The sequence below is a fragment of the Diorhabda carinulata genome, chromosome X (assembly GCF_026250575.1).
Source record: "Diorhabda carinulata isolate Delta chromosome X, icDioCari1.1, whole genome shotgun sequence".
NCBI classification, from domain to species: Eukaryota; Metazoa; Arthropoda; class Insecta; order Coleoptera; family Chrysomelidae; genus Diorhabda; species Diorhabda carinulata.
The window spans coordinates 15,476,887-15,490,163 of record NC_079472.1 but is presented as its reverse complement, the minus strand read 5'-3'; the positions used below and the strand labels follow the sequence as shown (position 1 = coordinate 15,490,163).

Below are 13,277 nucleotides of genomic sequence, written 5' to 3'. Positions count from 1 at the left end.
AAAGGACAAATAATTTTTAGAATTTATTATATTCATTAACTATACTTAATCTATATTGATGAGTTTAGAGTTATGAAACGATACAGCAATTATATATAGCATTACTCAAAAGTATGAAAATTATGGTGTGACGAACCTGAAGTTCTCGCCTTGTAATAGCGATTAAAAAGGTTACAATTCCCCCAGATACAAGTTTGCAAATTACTTATATGTAACAAAAAAAATTGATAGCAAAAGCTGTGATTAACTGTAGTTAAATAATGTTTATCGGAGAATTCTAAAGAAAACGTTGTCTATCTATCGATAATGTATAGCATTTCTGATGAACTATTAAAGATATTTCGAGTTCACTAATTTTGAATTAATATTAATTATTATTAATTGATGAATTAAATTTTACGTCATATTAGTATATATAAATAGCTTATAGTGATGAAATTGTTCTAAATCAAAATCACTATTTTCTAGCCAACTATATTATTGCAACGTAATTGCAATTTCTATAAAACGAATTCTACATAGTTATAAAAGCGAAAATATTATAAAGATCCATTATTTCGGACAATTTTTATAAATTTAATCATAAACTTACCTTAAATCCATATAAATTTAGCCAAAAACCTACACTTAACCTAACTTTCGCCCACAAATCGATTTCTTGGTTATTTATCACAGAAAGGAAAACTAATTCATATTGTAATGCAAAAAAAGGAAATTATGAATATTCAGTATCGTATTAATATGTAGCGGATCAAAAGTCAAACTTTATTTAAATGAAATTATTAAAGTTAACTCTTTATTTTCACTACAACACAAAACAATTCATAACATCAACTAATTTAGCGGGAACAGAGGGGTGATTCTTTTAACTCTCGGTCGCAGCGTTGCCATATTTCCAGGAAATAAAATTTAGATTTTTTATTGATATAAGGATTTATTTTGTAATAAAGTATTATAGGATATTCTATACTTTATAGATAACAAATTCTATTTAAAAAATATAAATTGTTTCATCAAATCTTACCAAACAGAAAATATCAAAAGATCGAAACAAGTTCTAAAGTATAAAATCCATGATCTAATAATGTCCAGTTTTTCTGAAAATCCTACAATCTCAGTAACTAATTTTCAGTTAGTAAAAACAACACACATAAGTAAATGTATTTGCTTTTAGATAAAAAAAGATCATGTATTCTTAATACCTAATTTCTATATAATGTTTTCTATAAACATCTGAATCAATATTTGAATACGCCTCGTACATTCTTATGACGACGTATTGTAAATGGAATTGTGCATCGAATGGGTACTAATTAACTTCATAAAAATAATGGTGTGTAGATTAAGCAATGAAAACAATAATTTATCGCTGGTGATTTCATGGACTAGACCATAAAAAGAATAATTTTAATCATTAGATGTCGGATAAGTACAACCATTTATAGGTTAGTTATCAGTTATTGCTATGATTCACATATATGTTACATATTTTTATAATGTAGTTAACTAAGTGATTATCTTTTGCTATTTATTGTTCAGATATCTAGGAATACTTGTTTTTATACTATTTTCACTAGTTCTAACGAAAACTACTTAGGCAACCAACATTACAAACGATAAAATTACGTGTATATACAACCGTATTAATATAGGCAACTATTTAAACATTTCCTACAGATTTTAAGCCACAAATCGTATTTTTAATGTAAAAATTAATAAAATTTTGCCTATATACAAAATATATATTGATTTTAGAAATATAAACTACTTATACGTGTTTAATCGTTCTCTTTAGAATCATGTCCAATGCAGATATCAATAGATTTTTTCCTCAAATAAAGGGCGATCTTAGTAATGTTATTTGGGCACATGCAGTTAATAGCCAAGCATATCTTCAAAACACCCTTCAGAACGGTGAGTTTTATACAAAGGAATTAATAATAATATGCCGCACGATTAAAAATTTTTGTGAATTGTTTAGTTAATTGAAATGAAAGTAAAATATGTAAAAAAATCGCACCAACGATCATTTATTATGGTCTAATTTTATTCTCAATTTTCATACTAAATGAGCAAAATATTGTAGAAGTGAAATAAATGATTGAATTATTTTGTTTTATCCTCAAAACTTTAACTAAAACTATTTTTTAAGTTTCATAAAAATATTATTATTTATTGTATCTTAAGAACCGGTTTTATAAACACAATTTTCTGGAATGCATCAGGGTATAAAGAAATAAATTAAATTAGTATGTTTTCTTGTGTTTTAGATGAAGTAATGATGATAGAAGCTGATGTGGTTTATGGTTATTTGACTGATTCTCCAAATAAAATGGCTGTAATGGCACATTCGATAGATGATACATCAGATTTATCTTTAAATATGTTTTTACAAGAAATAGATGATTTTAATGATAAATCTGATATATTGATTGGAAAAGGAAAGGGATTAAAACTTGATTTCAAAAGTTTAGATGCAGTAGAAGCATCTTTGGATTCCATTTTAAAATATAATAAGGTAAAAACATTTAAGGCTATACTAGCCATAAATAGCGACTAATTTTTAGGGAAAGTATCCATTTTGGTTGAATGCGGACATATTGCCCGGCCCTAATTATGACAAAAATGAATTTATAAAAGTGAATCCTGTAGATGCTGAAGGATTCTTATCTGCTGTAAAAAAATTCCAGTATTCTATATTATCTCTTGGATGGACGACAAAACTAAGTAATGCAAATCAGAATTATTCACAGAAATATATAAAAGAAATGCTAGAAGTAATCGAAAAGAATAAGGTAAAAAAATTCCAATAATAATCGTTATTCTATAATATTTTATATATATATATATATTTAAGGTAAGCAACGAATTAACTTTCGCTGTTCGAGCTGGTCTAGTGGCCAATAGTTTACCGGAAATGAAAGAATTGTTGCTAAATGACAATTCCACTTTGACGATTTGGTCATCTCAGGACGATTATCCAGGAAAAGTTAATGTAGAGAATTTGAGGAAAGTTATTTCGGATATTGGTGTATTGAAAATTTTTATAGACGTACCGCATAATTTAAGAGAGGCATTACATTTAAAATAACGATGTTAAGCATAGCATACATTGAAGACTCTCTAGAGACACACCGTTAATCGGGATTAACTGAATAAGATCATCGATTTACACTCATTTCTTTCTCTAAACGACTGCATCATGTAACATATATCCATTTCTGTACTCATTGTATACTTTATTTATTCATCTACGAATTGTAACTACATTACATCCTTATGTAAGTTACATATGGGAGATACATATATTTAGATGTTTCAGGATAATGTTATTGCTTTGTTCAGTGAAAGGTATCCAAATAACAGCTTGATGTATCATCGAAAGATTTTTTACAATAGGAAGCATTCATTATAAGAAGAAAGACTCCAGGTCTAGGTACTTTAGTTGATTCACATTCAATGAATGCAGATTCCAAAATTTCATTATGAAATCGAATTTACAGAGAATTCATACAGCAAACACAGTCAAAATCTGTCGCACTTTAGAATAACATAATGAAGTAAGGTGATTGTAGTTCTGTTTGTATTTTGGGAGTTTAGTTTTAGAAAGGAAAAATTCTCATAAATAGTATTCCTTTTCTCAAAACTGTCGATATTAGGAGCGGAAGAAATTCCTATTTTCTAATGAAAGCAAGTTTAAAAAAAACTGAATGGTGCGAACTTATAGAAATCATCGGACTTTTTTGCTGTCTTAATAATTCTATCTAAAGAATTACTGATTGGGTAAAAAATCAGTTCGGTGAAATATGATTTGAAAGCATGGGGAAGGGTAAAGCAAATAGTTTATCGAGGACATATTTCATATGATAGTGAACTTAGTGGAGTCTAAAGCCGAGTTTACATGTGTTAAGTAGCTAAAGCAAGTTACTAAATCGAGTAGCTAAATTTAGTTACTTGTACGATGAAAACAACTTGATTTAGTACTTGCACAAGTACCTAATTTAGTAAACTGTTTAGTCAATTGAATAGAAACAATTTCTATTACTTGAGCAAGTAGTTTCTCCCACCACTGCTTCCGGCAACTAAAACGCCGACTAAACCAGTGTAGACATATTGGTTTAGTCTAGTTCATTAGTACATAGAGAGTATTTGATTTGGTAACGCTTATTTTTATTTTTCTTCAATTCTTCTGCAAGTGTTTCTGATAATTCACCACATATGTCCGAGATACAATGCCGTGTTGCAGCGCGTATTTTTTCAGCCATGTTTAATTCCACAGTACTAAATGACAACTAAAATTTGATTTGATCTTAACGCTACCACGGTCGCTGACCACAGGAACAAGGTAATTACCTCTTCAATCGTCAAATTCTCAGTCGGAAATATCACGACTTCCGCAAATATAAAATTTAAAAATTTATGTTCAAATCCATAATGAAAAATTCTACATCGTTTGACAGTCACACGTCATGACGACAATCTAGCCAGGTGCACCAATAGCTCAATTTCAAAAACACCAGCTAACAAATCACTCCTCAAAACAACCTTTCAACAGACTGAACAACCAAAAATCAATATCCGCAAAATTTACAAAATACTGCACGAAAAACTTCGTGAACAGTTAACTAGATGCTGCTCTTACAAGCAACATAATTCCGCAACCAGTTATACCACGTCTGGCAAATTTCTAATAACGCTTCCGTCCTGTAGGACAATACTTAACCTCAAAAGAAAATAAACCAAACATTCAATTTGTTTATATAAAAATAGTTCAACAAAAGGACAAATTAAACTGTGCTAAATAACTTAAATTCCAGGAACCCAGTATGTCACCAATAAGTACATACAAAACTACAAAAGAGATATGAAGTATAATATGTAAATATTTCTACTCAAAGATAATATGACAAAATATCTTTTAAAGATAATTATTAACAAAAAAAAGTTGGTAGGTTTATATCGTATAATGGGCGGTGTGAATAAAAACGAGTACGAGGAGTATTTACTTACAAGTAAAGTGTAACGAGTATTTAAACTCCAAGTAAGCCGATGTGAATAAAGCGTCGAGTTTACTTGTGACCATGTACTCGCCAACCTGAGGGTATACTAGCAAGTATTTACTCGCAAGACAACTGAATTCACAAGAAAGGCAAGTAAATACTTGTAGCGCCACACAGACTACGCATCATTTCCTGTTGTGACTTGTTCTGTTTTCGCCGCTAAACTAACTTTGACTCCCCGTCAAAGTAGTGTGACATCCGGTTGTGACAATAGAGCTATTTTTGTAGCGTTAATGAAAGACTTTAATGTTGTGCTAAATAAATCTATGTTGCCTAAAGTTGCATCTGCTAAAGAGAAGGCATGGGGATGTTAAGCCGACCAGTTTTCGAAAAACGTTGGGAAGCAAACTAGTGTTGGACAGTTAAAAAAGCTATTGAACAATATGAAAACCGCAGTCAAGAAAAAAACTGATGTCAACGCAACTGGAAATAAACCAATAAAATTGTTGTCATGGGAGGCAGATTTCCTAAAAATTTGCGATTCAAACGAGAACCCAGTTTATTGCAAAATACCTGGTGCTTCATGCGTTGGATTGGGAGCAAGTTCTACGTCGCCATTGCCTGAACTCAATGAGGAGAATGAGAATAGGGAAGACGAAGATGATCCCGTTGACATGCTAGCATCAAACCAGCCCATCACACCAGTGACTTGCATACGTAAGAGCGATGCGACGAAGTTAAGAAAAGATAAGAAATTGAAACTCTCAGCTGAAACTGAATAGACGTCAAAGTTGACAGCTGGTGAGCTGCAGCGTTTATTATTACTTGAACAAATTAAGCTAACAAGACTTCAGGCTGAACGTGAACAACTGATGATAACGGAGTTGAACCTAAAATAAAAATAATAAAATAAATAAAAAACAAAAATGAAATATGTATATAATATACGTCACGTACAAAGTCACGTGACGTACGTCACGTACGCAGCTGTACACAGTTTGTAGGGTATGGCATGACCGGTAGAGGGCTCATAGGCTGGTGGTATATGCCCATTTGCTTTTCAGCATGCCATGTTAAATCTGATATAATGTAGGCCTATGCGCACACATGCGCACATATGACATACTTATTTAAAAAGATATATATTTCGTTTTTTTATATATTTTTTATAACTTGTTTATTTTATTTTTTCACATATGCGATTGCAATTGGAGTAAAGGAAATAGGATTAAATTTATTTCCATGTCAAAAATGTGTATTTACATCATCAGATTATTACTAATTTCTAATCGTTTTTGCTGATCACGTCGTTTATTTATAACTTCATTCCGATCTAAATTGTATAGAGGTACATTTTCTTCAGCCACACCATTTTCGATTCCGTCTTCCTCTTCCCAAGCATCATTCAAATGTTTTGCTACATTGTGAAGCATTGCACAACTTATTACTAAATTGGGAACATTTTCGACTGCTATTCTAATTTGGCTCGAGAGTATGAGAAAACGACGTTCCATCTGGCCAAAAACTCGTTCAATTATTACTCTTTCCTGAGCACGGGTCGAATTGTAATTCCGCTCACGAGCATTTCTTGGTTCGTCAAAAGGAGTCAGTAACCAAGGAGTAATTCCATATCCGCTATCACCAAGGAGACAAACATCACCATCGTATCGGCGCACCACGTCCTGAATTCCACTCACTCGCCAAATCCTGCCATCATGTACACTCCCTGGCCATTGAGCATCCACACTTGGTAATTTTTTCATGAGCGTCACAAGTCATCTGAATGTTTATTGTTGTTTTTCCTTTTCTGTTCACATACTCGTCGCCGAATTCCGAAGGTTTGATAATATGCACGTGAGTGCAATCTATAGCACCAATGACAGTCGGAATGCGAAATTTTGAAGCCCAATCTGCATTGGCCTGATCCATATCTTCAATAGTGCGTGGAAATTTAATCCAATCTTCAGACTTCGACACTATTTTATCCAATACACTTGAAAATGTTCTGCTGACGGTACTTCTTTCAATCCCCATGTCGTTGGCAACACCACTTTGGAATCCTGGATCACTAACTTATCTCAGAAAAATTTCCATCTTTTTCCGTGCAGTTAATCCTCCACCTCCTTGTTTTCATCAAGAAATTGCGAAGTTTCACACCACACAGGTTCATAAATGCAGCCATCTTTCATGTAAAAATACGACTGCAAGTCTGGGGTCGGGTTGACTTGCGAATGGGCGAGTATTTACTTGCGTTTATTCACACCAAAATTGGCATTTACTAGCCTCTCAAGTATTTACTCGCGAGTAAGAGTAAATACTTGTTTTATTCACTTCAATTTTGGCGTTTACTTGTCATTTTAATTTGTTCAAGTATTTACTTGTCCTACTCGTTTTTATTCACACCGCCCAATATGTTTATAACACAAGCTGTGAGCAGTGAAAACGTTACAGGGGTCTTATCAAGATCTTAAACAAACTTTATGTAAAAAATAGATGGGCGGTGTTGTGCACCTTGAGAGACTTATTGTATTCTTTCAAATAACTATTTCATCTAAATCTTTTTTTGTTTTTCGACTAAGAAACAGTGAATATTGTATTAATAAATTAGAGGACAATAAATTGTAAGTCGTTTAATAATTTATTTTAATATTTACAACTAGACTAACATTTACTATAAATAAAATAGTACATAATTAAGCAACAGCATAAATTGCACCACAAATTAAAAATAAAAGTATACTGATCGTAGAAGATGATCCACTTGATGGTTCTACTACGAATGTATCAAAAACAACGTTTCCGTCTTCGACGTTTTTAGCCAAACCGTACACTTTATTATCGCAAATTAAAGGGCTACCCAATACTAATTTACTAATGTTTAATAAATCCAAATTAACTTGTAAATTTAAATCGTTAATAACAATATTTTGCACTTTTTGATAAATAGGAGCGTCGTTTTCAACAGTTATAAATGTACAGTTATGCAGGTCTGTTATTGTCGCGCTTATTTCGGCGGGGTTTGTTGTAAAATTATCCCTGTTTACTACGGGTAATGTGACTATTTGTTGATTGTAAGATTTTGGCATATTCATTATTTCTACCGTAGCATTATAATCGCTTAATTTTTGAGCGAATAATTTACATAAACGCATATTGTTTTTGATATTTTCTAATACGATTTGATTGATAGCTATGGATTTGTTGATAAAAATACCCAAGTACGTTATGTTGTCTAAATTGAACTTAAATTCATCGAGAAGATCAGAAAATACTACGATGTTGTTAACGTCTTCTATATTTATATTCGTAAAATTCCACAGTTTAAGTGCTTTTTCCTTATTAAAACCGTACTTATTTAATACCGTTATTATTTCATTTGTAGTTTTCGTACTAACGCTTAGAAGAATCTCCTCTTTACAAGCCTCGAAAAGTTCTTCTTTACTTTTATCCATGTCTTGTAAACCGTTTTGAAAATTTTCTTCCGAAAAATTTCCTTTTTTAAATATTTCCAAAGGATCTCCTTCTCCATACGTCATGGCGTTTGAAAAATCGTTTGTGTTTATATCAAGATTTTTTAAAAAATTTCTCAATTGTATACCGGAAACACCAAGTTTTCTAAAAAATATCGTATCGTAGAAATTCTTAAAATCCAATTTTAATTCCATCAGAATGTTTTCTAAGCCATCCACGCTGAAAAAATGATGAGGATTATAACCTAATTCTTCTAATACCCTTGTAGTTGTTGATAAATTCCAGTTATTAATCGAATAAAGAGATATTATATCGTTAGGGGTAACGTCGTTAGAATTTTCGTATATCCAATTTACCAAATAACTCGGAACTTTTTCATTTTCTAAACCAAACACTAATTTTATTATATACTCGAAAGTTTCTTCCGGCAATGTCGATACTATAATATTTTCTGTTACTTGATTCGTTGCAATTGTTGTTTGTGTAGACACTAACGGAATTAGAACAAGAATAATCGGATAGATTTGAGTTATTGATATTCTCACCATTTTTATATCTAAAAAAAAAATAATAGTGAATCAAAAACCGTACAGGTTGTATAGATTAAAAATAAATTTCTATCAGCAAGTATGTGTTAAATTTTTCATAAAAGATCTTGCAAATTTAAAAATTTAAAGTTGCAATTTATAATAACCCATTTCGGTCGAAACAGCCGATTGATTGGGGAACTTTTATAAATCTAAATTTATAGTTTTTTGTCGTAAATCGTTCGGACATTCAATTACTCCATTTTCATTTTTAGGAGGTATACAGCGACAAAGAGAAATATTAATTTTGGTTAGTGGCAGCCATGATATAAGACTACAAGGTGCCCAAATTGGCGCGTCATTTTGGGAGCGAATTCTCATTGGCTGCTTCCCAGCTGGTGCGCTATAGCACAGCTTATAGTCTTTACATTATGTATTCAATTCAAATGTTTCAAATTGGCGCGTCGTTTTGGGAGCGAATTCTCATTGGTTGCTTCCCAACTGGTGCGCATAGCATACCTTGTAGACTTTACATTATGGCTGCCACTAACCAAAATTAATACTCCCTAAAAATGAAAATGGTGTAATTGAAGTCCGAACGATTTACGACAAAAAACTATAAGTTTAGATTTATAAAAGTTCCCCAATCAATCAGCTGTTTCGACAGAAATTGCTTATTATTATTGAGACATGCCCAGTTTGCAAAATATTTATGTTGTCTTGCACCAAGTCAAGGGGTTCTCTTTACATGTTTCTCCCAAAAGGTATTTCAAGTAGATCGTTAGCAAGGTCAATATATTGCAAAGATAAATATCCGCATTTTATTTAATATTTGTGTGCGGTTTAAAAATGAAAAAAGTGATCAGTGCATCACTAGCTGCTACCTTGCTTTTGGAACCTGATGGACAGAAAAGAGCACCCAGGCGATGGTGGGCCAAGCTCTGGCTGGATAAAACGAATGGAAACATGAGTTTAGTTTAGAATTAGACGAGAAAACATACAAAAATTAATTGAGAATGGATGAAGAAGCATTTGTAAAACTTTTAGAGAAAATACAACATAATATAACCAAGAAATCATTAACGAGTGACGTAGTATCAGCAGATCAGAAACTCATTCCTCCCAAAAATTGCAACGTATACGCAATAAAAATTGCATCAAACCGTTAATGTTGCAAGTGCTAGATCTTGCATGTAAAAATTATCTGAACTTCATCTGCGCATGATTTTGATCAAGAAATATTTAGTCTTGTATATCCTGTCAAGCGGCCCTTATGTCGTGTAATAATATGCGCACATATTAAATTTGGAAGTTGTCGTTGAATACATGAAATCATGTGATTCGTACTTGTAATATTCTCTAAAATATATGTTTTTACACCCAAATTAAGAACGAAACGAAATTTAATTATCACTAGTTTCTAATATATTCCTAACACGTGATGTCATTCAAAATATATAAACAAAATTATATCTTAATCATTCGGAGCAGTGTTATAATAGAATAATGATTATTGTCTAAACGGAATTCGTTCGTTTTGATTGAAAAATAAAAAGATGTGTTTTACTTACATATAAAATAGTTGCACGTCGAAAACAGTAAAGTACGAAAAATGAATGTATAATCAACAATTTCGCGGAATATCGTTAATTAAACGACATAGTCTATTAAAAGTGTTGGTACTAATTAAATTATTTTCAGATGAGCCTAAAAATAAATTGAAGCGTTATATGTAATAACACCACAGTGTGAAATTTATATAAATTGCTTTGCTTTATAATTCGATACCATTTACATTAACCGATACGACTTTTGTAATACAACAAACGAAAAATACGAAACATGTATTCTTCTCTTAATGACCTTTCTTTTACTATAGGTAACTAGGTATATAACTTTTGTATCACTGAAGGTAAACTTCAGATTCTGAAGACGATAACTTGGTTTTCGAAACGCGCTTCAGTGTAATTGAGAGTAATGGTGTATTGACAACATAAACAGTGTGTTGATAATACGAAAATGGACCCATATCACACCATGGGTATATTTTCCTATATGGTTTGTTAAAGAAAATCGTTAAAAAGTTAACCACAATTGATTGCAAATTATTTATCGATAATTGTACAAACAAATGACGACATCAGTCGAGAGTGAATAAAATTTCCATTGAATGGAATCAAGATCAAAGGATCAATACAAATCACTGAGGTTAATCATCGTGGATAGAATCTTAGTATTTTTTTTATCACACAGGGATAGCAAAAATAGGAAGGGGAAACTAAGGAAGAAAAAAAATATAAATTATTACATCTATATCGTTGATTAATTATCGGATTGAGGAAACAAGAAGTTTTAAAAAAGCTGATTATGTAATTTTAGATAAAATAGGAGTAAATAGACTAGAAATTCTAATTTCTACCACTCATACATAAACTTAAATACTTTAACATATCTGTTACTTGCCTTTGAGTCAAATATATTATTTAAAATGACACAACTCGATTGAACTGATTTACAAAGATTTTAACATAAAAATTAAATCATTGCTTCTGTAAATTTGAGTTTAATCTTACGTTATACTTAGAACAAACAATTTTTCTCACAAGCAAACAAAAGCGTCATAAAGATAAGACATAAGGAAATCTAGTATATATGTGTCAAGGTATTAAAATGCGAATGTCACGGTTGAATACCACCTATCAAACAATATTCAAAAATGAAAATTATCTACCCCGGAATTACTCAAACCCCCATTGAATTCAGAATATACGATAATAGTCCATCAGAAATTCATACGGTTAATAATAAAAATAAATGAAGGGTTTCGTTCGATTTATTTTTGCTTGAACACTCTGTATTGCTTTGTTTATTTACCTGAGTGAGAGCAATAAAAATTGGGTTGATATTGATAAACCACAGCCGTTCTACATAAACTTTTTTAGAAGGTTTATCGACGGATTATAGAACTTCAATTGGTAACGATCATCATTTAATAATAACAAGATTACCAACGCTAAATCAAATGTTTTTTGGTTATTATTGCGAATTGAATCCAAACGAGAATGAGGACAAATGATAAGATATCAAGCACCTCCCAATAATAAGACATTTAAACTTGATAATAATGGTAAATACACATAATTATAACAAACTATCCCTTTCCAACAATATGATACTCTTTGAGTCTGAGGATATTATGTTTCAAGATGTATTAATGCAAACCGCGTATCTACCGCCATCTATCAACAATGTTTTAAGCTTTCTTGTACATAGAAAAATTGAAAACTCCATGAATTAATAACTATCTATGACTTTAAACTTTGTTGTAGAAAAACTCACCTTTATATCTTAAGAAAATATATTACATCACGTTTATTATAAGGTATTGTCTCTTAGAAAGAAACAAGATGTTGTCATATATCTTTTGAAACCAATGATGATTCGAGCGATATCCACCAACTAATTATTTTGTATATATAGGTATAATTTATGATGGTCAAGATGAAATCCTAAATGTGGCATCTGCTTTCAGTTAGGTAATTTGATCTACCCATCTATAGTACAATTCTTAAGGAACCGAAACTTATTTTGTTTTATTCACCAGCCATTGAACAAAATTTGATAAATTCATTACTAATTTGTAACAACCCAGACGAAATATAAGTAGCATTGTTTCGTAACGTGTAAGTTACTTAGGATCCGAATACACTGTTTACAGTTATCACCATACCAACATTCACAATTAGACTGAGTGAGTCTCAATTTTAAGTATTTTATTTCAGCATTTTGTTTCCTAGCTTACCACCATGCTCTCCCTATACAACTTCTTCTGAAGTGAAAATCGTTGGTGAGAGTATGTCTCGACACACGCCTTGGTTTATTTCCACTTTTCCTGTGGGGTATTGGTAGATTAAAGTAATTAGTGTTTCATGTTTTTTTTTCTTTCATATAGTCAAAGTTAATCTGGAAATGTTGCGCTTATAAAAACTTTGATATTTCGCAGTACAACATCTTACAATTGATTATCAATGGATGTATTTTCAATTTAATTCCTTCAAAAACTTTTTTAGTTAAATTTGTCTATTCCCCTGGTGTGGTAGTTTGAAATAAAAAAGAGTTTTTTCAAACACTTTTATTTTAAATAAATATGATTAAATAAATGCAAACATCATTACACTATGAAACAGTCAGAAATTTTGTTAAGCTTTAAAACAAGCAGAAAAATATAATCTGTCAAATTATTCATGCATATACAATGACTTTTTTTAAATTTTGTTTC

General features: G+C 31.2%; 3 protein-coding genes across 5 annotated transcripts; 1 reads left to right on the top strand and 2 right to left on the bottom strand.

Annotated features, from left to right (window-relative positions):
• The first annotated feature begins 1,191 nt into the window (after positions 1-1,191).
• Positions 1,192-7,637, top strand: LOC130902108 (protein FAM151B). 2 transcript variants are annotated; one of them, XM_057813942.1, is made up of 5 exons: positions 1,192-1,445; positions 1,796-1,914; positions 2,271-2,518; positions 2,568-2,795; positions 2,858-7,637. In XM_057813942.1, the coding sequence occupies exons 2-5, from the start codon at positions 1,800-1,802 to the stop codon at positions 3,089-3,091; spliced, it is 825 nt and encodes a 274-aa protein (XP_057669925.1). In that variant the 5' UTR covers positions 1,192-1,445; positions 1,796-1,799; the 3' UTR covers positions 3,092-7,637. The 2 variants fall into 2 exon arrangements, with proteins under 2 accessions (XP_057669925.1, XP_057669926.1); XM_057813943.1 differs by having other exon boundaries at positions 1,280-1,445; positions 1,756-1,914.
• On the bottom strand, positions 5,835-7,034 carry LOC130902232 (putative nuclease HARBI1). The gene is made up of 3 exons (XM_057814188.1): positions 6,820-7,034; positions 6,280-6,746; positions 5,835-5,890 (listed from the first exon to the last, which is right to left on the bottom strand). The coding sequence occupies exons 1-3, from the start codon at positions 7,032-7,034 to the stop codon at positions 5,835-5,837; spliced, it is 738 nt and encodes a 245-aa protein (XP_057670171.1).
• Positions 7,618-11,634, bottom strand: LOC130902107 (uncharacterized). Of its 2 annotated transcripts, XM_057813939.1 has the most exons (3): positions 11,462-11,584; positions 10,570-10,705; positions 7,618-9,027 (listed from the first exon to the last, which is right to left on the bottom strand). In XM_057813939.1, the coding sequence occupies exon 3, from the start codon at positions 9,017-9,019 to the stop codon at positions 7,694-7,696; it is 1,326 nt and encodes a 441-aa protein (XP_057669922.1). In that variant the 5' UTR covers positions 9,020-9,027; positions 10,570-10,705; positions 11,462-11,584; the 3' UTR covers positions 7,618-7,693. The 2 variants fall into 2 exon arrangements, with proteins under 2 accessions (XP_057669922.1, XP_057669923.1); XM_057813940.1 differs by lacking the exon at positions 10,570-10,705 and having other exon boundaries at positions 11,462-11,634.
• Between the last annotated feature and the right edge of the window lie 1,643 nt (positions 11,635-13,277).